General features: G+C 42.9%; 1 protein-coding gene across 2 annotated transcripts; it reads right to left on the bottom strand.

Annotated features, from left to right (window-relative positions):
* Nucleotides 1–160: 160 nt before the first annotated feature.
* On the bottom strand, nt 161–13,338 carry elk3 (ETS transcription factor ELK3). 2 transcript variants are annotated; one of them, XR_013773017.1, is made up of 6 exons: nt 13,182–13,338; nt 9,920–10,155; nt 9,036–9,755; nt 7,407–7,529; nt 2,574–5,795; nt 161–1,449 (listed from the first exon to the last, which is right to left on the bottom strand). XR_013773017.1 is itself a non-coding variant. In XM_079294581.1 (5 exons), the coding sequence occupies exons 2-5, from the start codon at nt 10,124–10,126 to the stop codon at nt 5,700–5,702; spliced, it is 1,146 nt and encodes a 381-aa protein (XP_079150707.1). In that variant the 5' UTR covers nt 10,127–10,155; nt 13,182–13,338; the 3' UTR covers nt 161–5,699. The 2 variants fall into 2 exon arrangements, 1 of the variants encoding a protein (XP_079150707.1); XM_079294581.1 differs by having other exon boundaries at nt 161–5,795.
* Between the last annotated feature and the right edge of the window lie 894 nt (nt 13,339–14,232).

The raw sequence follows: 14,232 nt of genomic DNA, 5'->3' as shown, positions 1-14,232 counted from the left end.
TAGATATATATATATATATATATATATATATATATATATATATATATATATATATATATATATATATATATATATATATATATATATATATATTTGGAGTTTATGTTTTGTTTTTCTTCGAGCTTCCGTGACTGAACTCCACAACATTTCCAGGTTTAGAAAGAGTGGGACGCGAGATGGTGTTGGTGGGGGGCTAACTGTTCCTCTGGACTGAAAACATTTCAGTCGACCCTTTTTCTAGAGGCCCTGTTCCCGGGGGGTGTTGCACTGAGGGTCAAACAGCAGGACTTTGAGGTGATTGTGGAAGCAGTTCTAAGTTGGTGGTTTAAGAAGCACACAGAGTCCAATCAAACTGGGAGAACATGAAACCAACATTCGGTTCTGTTATTCTTTTTGAACGATCTTCGCAATGGGACCAAAACTGAGGAGTGGGGGGGAGGCAAACAATTTGGAAGACGAGCGCTGGTTGAAAGAGGAATACTCGAGCTGAACAGGAAGTCATGTGACGTCCCACAGGAAGCCAGCAAGCCTTCCCTAAAACCCTTCAAAAAACTGCCAGGACGTCAGTGCTTTAAAAAAAGAAAAGAAAAAAAAATGCAAGCTGCACGTTCTCGCTCTGTGCATTGAGATTTCACTGCAGTAAGTCTTTGTTTTTAACTTGCACTTCAGTGTGTGTTTTTTTTGGATTCAGGGACGTGTGCCTCGACACGGCCGAGTTTACCCAACAGTATTAAGATGTGTCCTCTTTGTCTGTGACCTCTGACCTGAGGGGGGGGGCCTTCAAAAGCAAAATGGTTGGTTTCCACTTGGCGTCAGACCACTGCTCTCTAGCATTTGTGCACAAGAGAAAAAAAAAAAGAAAAAAAAAGATTTCAAATTGAAATTTTAGATTTAACTGCCCGCTGTGTTGTTTGCAACTGACAGTGATGCTACAGATGAAGCCGGTTGAGAAGTCTCACTTTTAACTGCATGTTTACTGAAGCAAAAAGAAGATCTCCCGAAAATCACTTGAGCAGTTTTAAAGTGACTGCTGGTGTGCTTTGCATCCCTGGTTTAATTTATACTTGGTGTGTTCACATCTTGTCCAGATAATTTCAGCAGCTATGTGACAGCAAAAAAGTGCTTTTACGGAATGTTTGACATTTTGCGCTAGAGTTAGATGAGAAGATTGACGCCCCTCTCACATCTGTACAGTCAATATGAAGCTAGCACCAGGAGCCTGTTAGCTTAGCTAGCTTAGCTGAGCGTGAAGACTAAAATCGAGGCTAGCCTGGCTTTGACCAAAGGGAACAAATCTGCCTACCAACACCTCTAAAACTCACAAGTGAACACATTTATTTTTTATTTTTTTAAAACAACAAGTTGTAGTTTTATAGGGGGGTGACATGCTGGACTTTTTCTTAACACAGTCAATTTTTGGAGTCTTGTAGAGACTGTGAGGTTGCTACGCTGGCAATGGAGTGGTCTCACCGACGTCACGATCTCCTTAGTTACGAGGTCGGTCGGCCATGTTGGAGTACATACAGATCCTACATGGCGGCGCGTAAACAAGGAAGTGCGGCGAAAATACCATACTTTGAATCACTGGATAGTGCATCAAAGGTTCGCTACCTGGCCAAATTGAAGGTTATTGGTAATTTGGATCCCTATACGATGAGTGCAGATGGTTTCAGTGCCGATCCTACTTATCTTCCATCGGTAAACTACGCCAACATCTACACGTATCTCGTGAACACCCCCAGTCCTTACACAAAAGACGAGTTGGAGTGCTACAAAGGGCTCGACGCTTATAATCAGTTTGTCAGTGGATGGGTCCGAGACGTCAAAGCAACGGTCGTCGAGAATTCTCATCTCGTCATTGGAAGGGTAAATATATACAGATCTGGTCCGATATTTAGCAATATTCAATGTATACTCAGCGCAAACAGACACGTGTGTTTGTTTACATTGTACGTGCATGTCATTGTGTGCGTGTGTGTAGGAATTCACTTTCAACTAACTCCTAACTTCATCCCCCCCCCACACATATATATATATATATATACATATATATATACATATATATATATATGATCCGACGTTAAACTCATATCAAGCAATGCTGAGGCTGCATCTCTGTGTTTCGCCTGTTGTACACGCTCGACACGTCTCTGGTACCGACTGCTGTCACGGGCCGATGAAGCTTCGGTAACCTTCTCATGTCCAAGTTTAATTTATATTTCCTTTATTAAATACTGTTCACAAACGAATTTGCAAATAAAATCACTGACCACTTATAAAGTGATCCGCACATACTCTAGTGTACGCCAAATTCCATTCCTTTATATCTCGAGAGATGCGTGACAGCCATTTCTCGCGACGTCGCTTGGATAGCTCCTTCGTGTCATTTCCTTGATGTGTAATGACCGCTGGCAAACGAAAGAATGATTTCTTGTCTCTGTCAGCTCTGCTGCCACAACCAAAGACAGCACAAAAGTTCACCACCGATAGGTTATGCGACTCAGCCGTGCATGCCAGTGGCTTTGTGTGTACTCCAACATGGCCGACAGCTAAACTGTGACGTCACACGAGACCACTCCATTAAACAGACTTTTTTTACACATTGTTTTTTTGTACGACAAGTTGAATAGTTAACCTCAGAGGTGCTTTTCAGAAGATTTTGTTACTTTAAGAGAGCTGTTACCCCGTCTCTATTTTTATGCTAAGCTAACCTGACCAGCGACATGTTTATTGTGCAGACACGAGTGGGAGTGATCTTCTTGTCTCACGCTAGGCTAAAAAGCAAATAGGCCTATTTCTCAAAATGTCAGACTGTTCCTTCAAAAGGTTTGTGGTAAACATCGAGTTTTACTGTCGCCGATTCAGCAGTCAGTCACGCAGAGAGAAATCTATCATTCAAATCCACAGCAAGCTATTTTTACACTCAAAGTAGCAAAAAAGGAGTGCGGTGCATAAGCTGAATTACACCAGGAATGCATTGAACATCACAGGTTGAACATGCAAGAGTGTGAGAAGATCTGAGGAGATTTTCCTATAACTGCAGCTCTTTTGTCCAACATCTACATGAAAATTTCACATTTATTGTCTGCTGGGATTTAAAGGATTTGAGCAACACAGAGTTGCTGATTGGGTGGAACATGCTAGACAAGTGCTGTAAGCATGACTAATGCTTGTTAAACCCATTAATAGCTGAGAGAATTAATGTAATAAACATTAACTTTATCACAGTTTGCAGCTAATCGTGTAATAATCCTGTAATACTCATCATTTCACTAGTTACAACCTTTGGCAGGATATTCTCCTTTCAGCGCGGAATAGATTATATATATTTAACAATTAAAGCTCCATACAAACTGTCACAACAGAATAAATTCAGATGAAAGATACTGTTAATGATTTATATTTCAAATAATGTAGCAATTGTATTCACAGGACAAAAAGTCATTATATTAATGGTAGACGTCCTGTATTACATTGACCCATTGCCCAATGATTTCTCCATAGCTTTACAATGAGAAAACCTTTTTCTTCCCCTCATGTTGTATTTCACGTGAACCGTTTCAGTGTGTTTGGATGCTTCACTGACACTTTATCACACTTGAAATAAGTTGTCCTTCATTTATTACGCATGTCGCTGTATTCAATGGTAAGAATGAAGGCTTATTCCACCGTTAACTGCGAACTGTGTCACTAATAGCAGTTTTTTTTTCCATGAACAGCAGTGACATGCACGAAAGGAGATTTCTGCAACCGCTAAATGTTTATTATTGTAAAACTGTAAAACTTTTTCAAATGTATGAATGACCTGAATTTATGTGAACGTGTCTGAGCGAGCGTGTGTGTGTGTGTATGTGTGCCTGATGCATGGAAGGCCTGCTGTGTTGTGAATTCGACCTCTCTGAAACACTGAGCCGCCGGTGAACAGTTGGTGTGTGACTCTTTTTACTGGAACTATTTATTTCTCATAACCATCGAAAGTAAATTTAATCTGTTTCATAATCAGTCTGTGCAGCGGTCGTTATTTGAGTGGTGAAAAGTGTGTTAAAATGAATATAGTACTTCTGAATATTCATTCATTTTATTCCAAAAAACAGTAACATTTCTCTCAACACAACACAAGCAAATCACTGAGAATACATTTCCATTAATTTCATTATAAAAATAACCAGGAGTCATTTTACAAAATAAAAGCTTTTGTGCAATTTTGACCTGTAATATCTATTAAAACCTGTTTAAAGCTTAATACGTTTACACAAGTCTTACAATATTGAAGGCACAGCTGGTACAAGGCTGAAAAGTACAGTGCATTTAAAAAAGAGGAAAAAAAAGAAAAGCATGACACTATCCGGATAAAAACAAGTTCACAGCGTCAAGTAAATGCAATGCAGAAGACAAAATGAAAAGACTTCTACAGCGTTTTAGCATGCTGGCTAGCAGGTGCTCTGCTAGGAGTCAGTGAGGGATTCATCTCAACATCTGGACAAATCTTCATCAAGTTCAAAAATGTAAAAATTATCATTGTACTTTTTTTTTGCATCCCCAAAAGGTTGATAAATGAGACAAAGCTATTGGTTGACTTTTGCACCCGAAACTGGTCACATTCTAAGATTTGTTCAATTTAAAGGAAGCCTCCACATTTTGGGAAATACTCTTTCTTGCCGAGAGTAAAATGACAACGTTTATGACGGCTCTTCAGTTGAATATGTAGCTACAGCCAGTCTGGCTCTGCCCAAAGTTAACCAAGTCGGCCTATACATGTAAAGCCTGCTGTTAAAGATTATATGTTCTGTGTTTAATCCGTACAAAAAACCACACATTGTGGTTTCAGCGGATGTTATGTGCCAAACTATTTTTTTGCCTTCAGTCCCCCATAAAACTACAAATTGTTATTTTTTCATTTTCGTACAGTTAACTAGTACGCTTTTAGCCGCTAGTGGGATTTTGTCACCTTTGCACAGAGTAAGGCAAACTCTTTCACATCAGCAGTTTTTATGCTAAGCTAACCGTCCTCTGGCTGTAGCTTCATATTGAGCTTACAAACATGAGAGCGGTATCAATCTTCTCATCTAAGGCCGACTCTCGGTAGGAAACCAAATATGTCTCTTTCCTCTTAACTGTGCGTTAGCATGACAAACATGTATTTACTTAAAGGAGCTGTACTTACGTCTATTAAGGGGAGCATCTGTCATTCTTCAGATCTTATCTCATAATACCTGACAAAGATTTCCCCAGATCATTGTTTGTGTCAGTGATGTGGATATTTGACATTATTCAGGGCAGGGGGGGAAATAGGGATAACATTCATGAAATTGCAACCAGTCTGCATCACTTTAAACCGAGTGAAATGACACGAGATATAAAATGAGATGAGAAATGTAATGAGGTCTGACCTCCAGTCAATATCTTTGCCTGAAAAGAAGCACCAAACACCCGCGTAAAGAACATGAGGAGTTGAACTGTAGTAAACACAAAGACATGTCTAATGCGGATACTCCTCTCAGAGAGCAAAGCTTCAGAGTGAAGCTCCTGTTTCTTGATATGATAAATGCAAAGGAACGGGTTTCACATCAAAGTCTAAATCGACTCAGAGGAAGTCCAACTCCTGCGTGGTTCATCGTCAGAGTCCAAGGCTGATCTGCTCTGTGCTGATCTTGCCCGGCTTGGTTTGGCCCAGTTTGCTCTTGGAGCTTGGGCTGGCATCAGCACTTGTGGGAGCTGGAGGAGAACAGCAGAGGAGAGGGACCATCCATGCTGGGTAAAGGCATCGAGATGTGTCCATTCAGCAGAGTGGGGAACTGCAGGGGGAAAGGTGAGATCAGAGGTGGAAGACACAGATACTATTTAACCCCCTGACATATTTCTTCATAAGAGAAGCATGGTAAGTTATGACATATTCATGAAAACATTTTAAGAATGTGAAGAAAGTGCAACTTTTGGTATTTACTGTTCAATCACCTGTTGAGAATGTATGTGTTTATATAATCTTTCAAATTATTCTGATGGCTTATGGTGATGTTTGTAGAAAAAGTAGACAATTGGATCAGATTTGATACTAGTACTGCCTCTGAAGTCCGAAATCTTCAAATCGAACAGAGTGGCTTTAAAGAGAATTCATATGGTTAAATGGCTTAAGTCATTGTGGCTTTACACTGATTAAAAATGTAGTGTCATTTAACAAGTGTAGACACAAGCATATTGATTTATTTATCATTACTAGAGGACTAGAATGATGTCCCCTCCATAATGCTGACAGTGATGTTAAAGTTAGTCAATGCTGTCATAGAGTGACTTGTGCAATAAGATGAGGGAAACGTATATTCTGTCTGAGGTGATTGAATGTTGTAACAAACCTGTGTGACAAACATCATTTTCTACAGATCTATACTACTGCTGCTGCTGCACTGGAGGAGAATCTGCTCTTACTTATATTACATTGTGGGGACTTAAGTAGTGCACCAGCGTTGTGAGGACCGACCCCCCCCCCCCCCCCCCCCCGTTGCAAGGACTAAATCACCGGCCATTAGATGCTTAACAGCTTGTTTTTGGAGTTGTGTATGTCTGTTTGTGTCAAGAGACTTGACATGGCTGGGAGGAGCTCCTGACCAACCAGCCCTCTCCCGCTCCCCCTAACTAACAGGATGTTGCCCCCTCTTTTTGTCCCCACCAGAACGGAAACATCTGTGGCTTATTTTGAAACCCTGGCACACGGTGAATCGCACATACACCAACACGCACACAACTGTGTGAAAACAACGGACAAGTTAAATCTATTTTTTACACAGGTCGGTCAGAAGTGAAACATTTTAGAACTTATTTCACATAATTATCCATAAAAAGGGTATACAGCATTAAAGGAACTTTAAAGGAACTGGCATTTTCTCTTAGTATTACTGGTGTGTGTGTGTGAGAATACATTTCATGTGTATATTTTCTTGCGTTACAATACTTAGGAGAACCAAGTTAGGGTTAGCAAATTGACTCAGTTACTCAACAACTAACATCTACAGTTTGCTGACGTTAGCTAACATTAGCCACCGGAAGCTACTGGTCATATCAGACCAAGAAAGGTTGTAGCTGCAGAACTCCTGAGAGTATTAACTGTGTTGTGAATTCTCCTTTTCATTTGTAAAAGTAAAGGATATGTTTCATGAATTCCATAGTGTCGCTTTAAATTAGGGTAAAGGCTAAGGTTCGGGTCGGTTTAGGGTAAGGATGATTTAATGTTATTGGAAGAATGTTTACAAAAACACAGTGCTTGTCCTATTGTTCAACTGACACTGAAACCTCTTTTCAACGTGGGATACAGTGATTGGCCATTTGTTTGTTCGGCCAACAAGCAGTCTCAGAGTTCCTCACATATACAGCAATTCTAAATGTGTGGGGTTGCGTATGTGTGTGTGTATTACCTGAAAGAGGGGGGCATGGCTCTGCAGTTGTGCAGGGCTGAGGGGTCCCACTGGACTCAGGCTGGACCAGAAATGGATATTGGAGAGTAGAGGACTGGGAGTGAGCAGCAGACCAGACGGAGTCTACATTGACAAAAACCCAAAGTAAAATGTAGGATAAATACACCACGATGGAAATGTTGGTGTTTATTCTGGCTATGAGCCCAGAGAGCTGCTCATGGTCTGTGGTGGAGTTGTCAAGTCATACAGTCTCACCCAGAGCTCGAAGCCAAGTCTGCCCTCTAGTGAACTCATGGCTCCTAGACAGACGGACTTGACTGACTGACTCCATGCTGGTCAGGAAGCTCCACTCATACACAATTCATGACATCTATTTTCTTCTGTCTCGTCTTTCTTCTGTCTCTTCATATTTGACCAAAGCCGGTTTTCTTTCTGGTTGTGTCACAGGAACATAGGATTCCTACCGACTGTTCTACCACGATAGTCCGGAACTACACTTCAGGAACAACAGTTTCCTGAGTCCGTTTGTGTTTATATTCTCACCGCAAAGCAGAAGTGCCACCACTGAGGTTATTGTGTTGTCTGAATTTGTTTAAAACCCTGCTTCAATCTTATTTTAGCAATGCTTAGTATATATATATGCCTTTTTGCTAACAGTCAAGTTGATCTTTAAAAAGGTGCCCTGGTGGCGTCGATCATGACCTTTGCTGCAAGTCATCCCCCATCTCTTTCTCCCCTCGTTTCCTGTCTATCGGTTTTCTAATAAAGGCATCAAATGAGCTGACAAATATTTAGAAATCTGTTTTTCATTGCAGGAAGCTGTCTCAAACGCTTCCTTTGAAAAAATACAAGGCTGTGCTTTGGCTATATCTTATTGCCGGTCATCTTTGTATCTCAAATTTCCTTTGTTTGACCACTCATACTTCTGCTGCTCTAAAACAGGCGAATGAGCCTTGGTGGTATTCAGCTCCACTAAGCTCCTTGATCAGGACCAGCTTATGCTTTGCTTTTGTCAGTGTTTTGATGTTTCTTTGCCGAATGACCAGCCAGATCGAGCTCATGGCTTGACTTGCAAGATACCAGTTTACCCCCAGAAACCACCTTAAACTGGTTTCTGGTGAACTAAAAACAGAATCACATCTGTCCAGGGGAAAGTGGATAAGTGGCTGTGGATACCAACAGCTCAGGTGTGCTTTGCAAACACTTAATCATACAAAATGTTCAGCGATGAGGGAACAGTTTAGCGTACACTTTTACTTTCCATCATTTAAGTACTGTACACACGCAGCATATCATTGCTCGGTCTGGATAAAGGCGTCAGCTGAATGCCTGAATGTAGTCTACTGTCCTGGCTTGGTCAGTGTGTTGCTGCCAGTGAATCAGGAGCTTCAGAAACATATGGCTTCACTTATGAACCTCCTCCCTCCCTGGCCTCCTCCCCTCTTTCCGCTCACCTCTTTCCATCTCCTCCCTGTCTACAAGCTTCATTTTCTTCCTCCCGCCCTAAAAGCATCGTCCTTTCTCAGCCTTTTTCTTCTCCTTTTTCCTCACCTAAAACCACCTGTATTTACAGAAGGACTGTGTGCGAGCGCAGTGGTGTTAGTACATGTGTTATGTTTCATGTTGTACCTGTGTGGTGAGGAAGGCAGGGGTCAGGGAGCCTGAAGGCAGCGCCGGGCTGTTGAGCGCAATGGAGACAAGGTCGCTTCCTGTCAGGAAGAGCGAGGAGGAGGAGATTTCCAACCCTTTGGGTTTCCTGCTTTTCAAAGGCCCGCTATTGGCGAATCTCCTGCATTCTGGCATCGCATGTGACCTCTCTCTCTCCCTCTGACCAGATGAGAGGTTTAGAGGTTGGGCGCTCTGCTCTAACTCATTAGTCTCTGAGCTCTGGCCCCGCCCCCTCCACAGTGCGTGGACAGGGCTTTGCGGCGGGGAGGAGGAGCAGGAGGAAGAGCGGGCCTGGACCGGAGACGGTCTGGAGGAATGGGAGGTCTCAGCCGAGGATGGGGGTGGGGTTGGGGGCAGGGAGGAGTGGCCGCGGTTGGTTACGAATCGGATGACGGAGGAGCTGTCGCCGTAGTGATCGGATCTGGGCTCAGTCTTGATCGGCCGATGTGGTTCCAAGGGGTGCTGCAGGGAGCTGACGGTGAAGGAGGAGTACAGGCTGGAGTGGAGGTACTGGTTTCTCCCACCCCCATCCTCGTCGTCAGCCTCGGGCTCTGACGTCCCGCCCCCACTTTCCTCACTGCTGCGGCCCGACTCTACCACCGCAGGGTCCATCTTCAGGATCTCAGGGAACGACACAAACTTGTAGACGAACTTCTGGCCGATCACCTTCTTGATGATGTTCTGCAGAGGAAACAAGATGTGATTTCATTAGTATAAGCCCCTTTATTAACAGTTTTGGTGTGTTGATTTCAATTGGGTTTCATGGCCCTTAGGACATAAATCACACCATGAAACCAGTCAGACGGTTTAACAATGAATAGTTTTGAAGTGTATAAGTTGCGTACTTTGTCGTAGTAGTAGCGCAGGGCTCTGCTCAGCTTGTCATAGTTCATGTTGGTCTTGTTCTTGCGCAGCCCCCACAGCTTAGCCACCTCTTCTGACTTAAGCAGCTTGAACTCGCCGTCGTTGGACGTCCAGCAGATGAGATGTTTGTGGCTTTGGTCGATCAGCAGCTGTAGCAGGAACTGCCAGAGTGTGATGGAACTCTCCATGACGGGATGACACCGGAGACACAGGCGATCTACAGAGGAGAAGCAAGGCTTAATGAAATCACAACAACCTCGCATTGCTTTGTATTATCAAGAAGATTGTCATTAAAACACATTGACGTATTATCATCTTATTATAAATTCCCTGTCGTTCTAAAATGTGTCAGCAATCAGATGTCCTTTTACATGTCCAGCAAACATAACCTAAGCATTCATTTGGCGTCATGTTTCAGGCCACAAAGTGAATTAAAGTTCAATATTCATCCTGTCTTTGATCACCTTATTTGTCTGCTGTTTGGTGCTGGGTAGGCAGCATACAGTGGGTCTATCACTTTAAAAAAAAATGAAAAACAGCTGTAGTAAACTGGTTTGATGAAAGACTCAACCAAAACAATAAAGTTGTGGTTCGTAAGAAAAACCAAATGATGAGCTAAGAGGATGCTAAATCCCGCCGTTTGCTGAGGGGAACACCTGAGTTGGCTGGTAATTATCTGCGGATTTGTCAATAAGACATTAAACATGTTCTAAGATCCATTGTTGGTATACAAATATTGATTAATGCAGCTTTAAACCTTTCCAGTAAAGCCCTTAAAAAGGTCTTGAAATGAAATGATTGCACACATTGCTGTATTTTCGGGAATCATACGCCATAGAAGACATAAAGTGAAGGAAGGATCAAGAAAAGAGGGTAGGTGGGGAGCAAGGAAGAGGAGGAGAAGCGGGTGGAGGAACGGTCTATACGAATGCAAACCGCAATCCTTCCTCTGGTGCAAACCCCACTAAAAAGCACAAACATAACAGAGCTGACCATGTCCACCCACCCATCCTCTCCGACTGGGAATTCCCTGTCACACACAACACAAACAAACAAACACCAAAGGCTCTACTGGACAGCCAAGCTGGCTGTGAGTGATTGAACATTATGATTCGTCAGCAAAATATGTAATCAATACCTCTATATGAGCTCACGCGCTTTTATCGCTTGGATTTGCATACTTTGGCTGCCTTCCAAAGCAGGATGGAGGCAGTAGTAAATACAAGTGTGAGTGAAGCCGCCATTGATGCTCAGGGCTACGCCTGTCCTTGTGCCCTTGCTTCACCTCCTATTTAAATATTGGAACGAGCAGGATGTGGACAGATGAGTGACAAATTAGAAGAACATGTTTTTGTCCCTTTGATTAACCCTCTTTTTTGGTTTGCAGCCCTCTTTACACGATTAAAAGGATAATTTTACCCGCTGTACTTGTTATTTTTCATTTTTGTTTGTGTGTATACTGTCTCTCTCTCTCTCTCGTTTGTGTGTGTGTGTGAGTGTGAGAGAAAGAGAGACAAAGAAAGGGAGAGGGCCAGACTTCCGTATGTTTCCATGGTGATAAAGCAGGATGTGGTCAGTGACCTTCTGCCAAGACAAGCACGAGTCTAACCGATGTGTTTACCTTGAAGCCACCGACTGTCTGTGAGCGTCTTCCTGTCTGTTTCTCCGTCTCCTTTGTGCTCTCTCTCTCTCTCTCTCTCTCTCTCTCTCTCTCTCGATTCAATCAATTTACAAGGTGCTTCATTAGCAGGAAATACAGAACTACTTACTGCCACAAGAAAACACAACAAATACATCATTTGAACCAGATTTCATTTGCAACCAAGACGATATCACAGTTTGCAGTTGCATCACAAATCCCCATGGCAACCACATCTGCCTCAGCAGTAGAGAAACATTGGAGGAGAGGACCTCGAACATTGCCACCAGAAGTGAGGGTTCATCTACCCACCTTCATAATTCAACATGAAAACACGGTATGCATCCCTTCTTCTCGCTTTGTCTCTTTAACAGGAAACCACCCAGCAGAGAGGGGAAAGTGTGTGTGGTGCGAACAATGACCCATCGCCATGAACACACACAAACGCATATCCCCGCTTCCTTTTTCCTGCATGGGTGTGTGTGTTAAGTGATGGAAGAACTGTAGTGCTGTCTGTCTGTCTAAACGAGGACTTCCTGTCATTCAGCTTCAGGGGGCGTCTTCCCGGAGTAAGGCCTTCCTTTTCTGGGAGGTAGGACGTCCTGTCACTGGGAACCACCAGGAACACACGCACGCACGCACACACACACACACACACACACACACACACACACACACACACACACACACCTATACTTCTTTTTAGAGCAACAATTCAACACAGGTCCACAACAGCATATGGAGAATGCATCTATGTCCTCATGTCAGAATCTGTTTGATCTATGTTCACCCTCTGAACAAATCTGAACAAGATTGAAACAAAGGAGGAAATGTTGATTTATTGAATTTCAGAGTAAAAACACTCTCTCTCTTTATTTCTCTCTTTGTGAGTGTAAGTTAACACGTAACTGATCCATGAACATTTTCCTTCCTCAAATGTGAATCCATCAGATATACACTTCAGTGTAATTACGACACTCAAGACAAACCACACCAAAAAAGTCGCACATGACCCTCCATCCCTTTTCTGGGCTTGTTATTTCTTTTTCTTGGAGGTGTGTGTGTGCGTGTGTGTGTGTGCGTGTGTATGGGGAGGGAGTTGGGGTTCAACTGGAACTCAAATGGTTCTTTGTTTTGCCCCAGTGACTCATTTTCAAGATGTTGTCTGCTGCCAGCTTCAATCCGGAAGCGCATGGCAATTAGTCTGCGAGGTCCAGACAAACCAGAAAGTCTACAACCAGACTTTTAAAGGAGCCACGGCTAATTTTTTCATCGGAGCCGGGACACTGACCTCTTTTCTTTCTTTCTTTCTGTCGTCTCAAATGTAGCAAACAAAATGTTGGCAAATTTACGCATGCGTCTGTGCCAAACCCGGAGAACCCACGGCTTTAACACATTTTTACGCACGGCATTAACGCTTATTACGCACAGGGTTAATCCCTTACGCGCAGCATCGACGTGGTTTTCAAGTTGACAGTGAATATGTGAACCTGATCGGGTTTCATCAAATGCGAAAACAGCTATAGAAGTGCGCTTCTGTCTCTCCGTTACGCACGAACCCGCACCCATAAAAAAGTTGGAAGTCGAAGTAAACTTGTACCTACCCTGCTGTGGACGGCCGCTGCTCTTCTGCTAGTCTGGCCGTGTATGAGGTGTGTGTTTGTGTCTTATAGCGGTGTGTGTGTGTTGTGTCGGGGCTCCATGCCGCTGCTGTCTGAAAGCGGATCTGCAGCGTTTCTCTCCCCTGCCTCAGAGCAGGAAGTCGGGACGCGCAGACGGAGAACCGGCGCACTTCCTCTGGCGTAGTATTCCCGTCTGTGTAAACACACACACACACACACACACACACGCACACACACACCCACACAGAGAGAGAGAGAGAGAGAGAGAGAGAGAGAGAGAGAGAGAGAGAGAGAGAGAGAGAGAGAGAGAGAGCTAATCTATATTTTCCAGAAACACACTGTGTCTTTTTGACATGTTAACTCATGCACTTAAATAGCCTACAGGTAGACGCGCTCATTTTCTTCCTCCTCGCTCTCTCTCTCTCTCTCTCTCTCGCTCTCTCTCTCTCTCTCTCTCTCTCTCTCTCTCTCTAACACAAACGCACACACACAAATATTATGTTGTAATTCCGACTCACTCAGCGTTGAGCCAACTGACAACTGACGTCACCATCTTCCTGCTCACCAAGAGAGGTTCCTGTTCTTACACACACACACACACACACACACACACACACTCACACACGTTCGGTACTTTCGTAACTAGAAATAGCCTTTAGTAGCAAATAGAATGAATCAATTTAATGAAGGGAGGTGTTCTTATTTATTCTGGCAATTGAACAGAATAAAATCATATGTATCAGTTTAATTGAAATATCACATGTTTTTTTTGGTTTACTATACTCTTCTTAATTGTTTTACTTTATTTTTTTACATCTGGCATTGCAGCCTAGACATTATTAAAACTGGATTAACTGTTCTCATACAATTTGAAACATAATTTGCTGCAAGATACAAAAAAAATCATACACCAGCTAAAAATACCTATAATACCAGGTGATTAACTGTACAGCGTCTCAGTACCACAGAGTGAGGGTATTCCAAAGATTGTCTATATGTTTGAGAAACAAACTCATGTGGTCGGACAAAATCA

This window comes from Melanostigma gelatinosum (assembly GCF_949748355.1).
Source record: "Melanostigma gelatinosum genome assembly, chromosome: 22".
NCBI lineage: Eukaryota > Metazoa > Chordata > Actinopteri > Perciformes > Zoarcidae > Melanostigma > Melanostigma gelatinosum.
The sequence above is the reverse complement of the archived record's forward strand: the minus strand, read 5'-3'. Positions and strand labels throughout refer to the sequence as shown.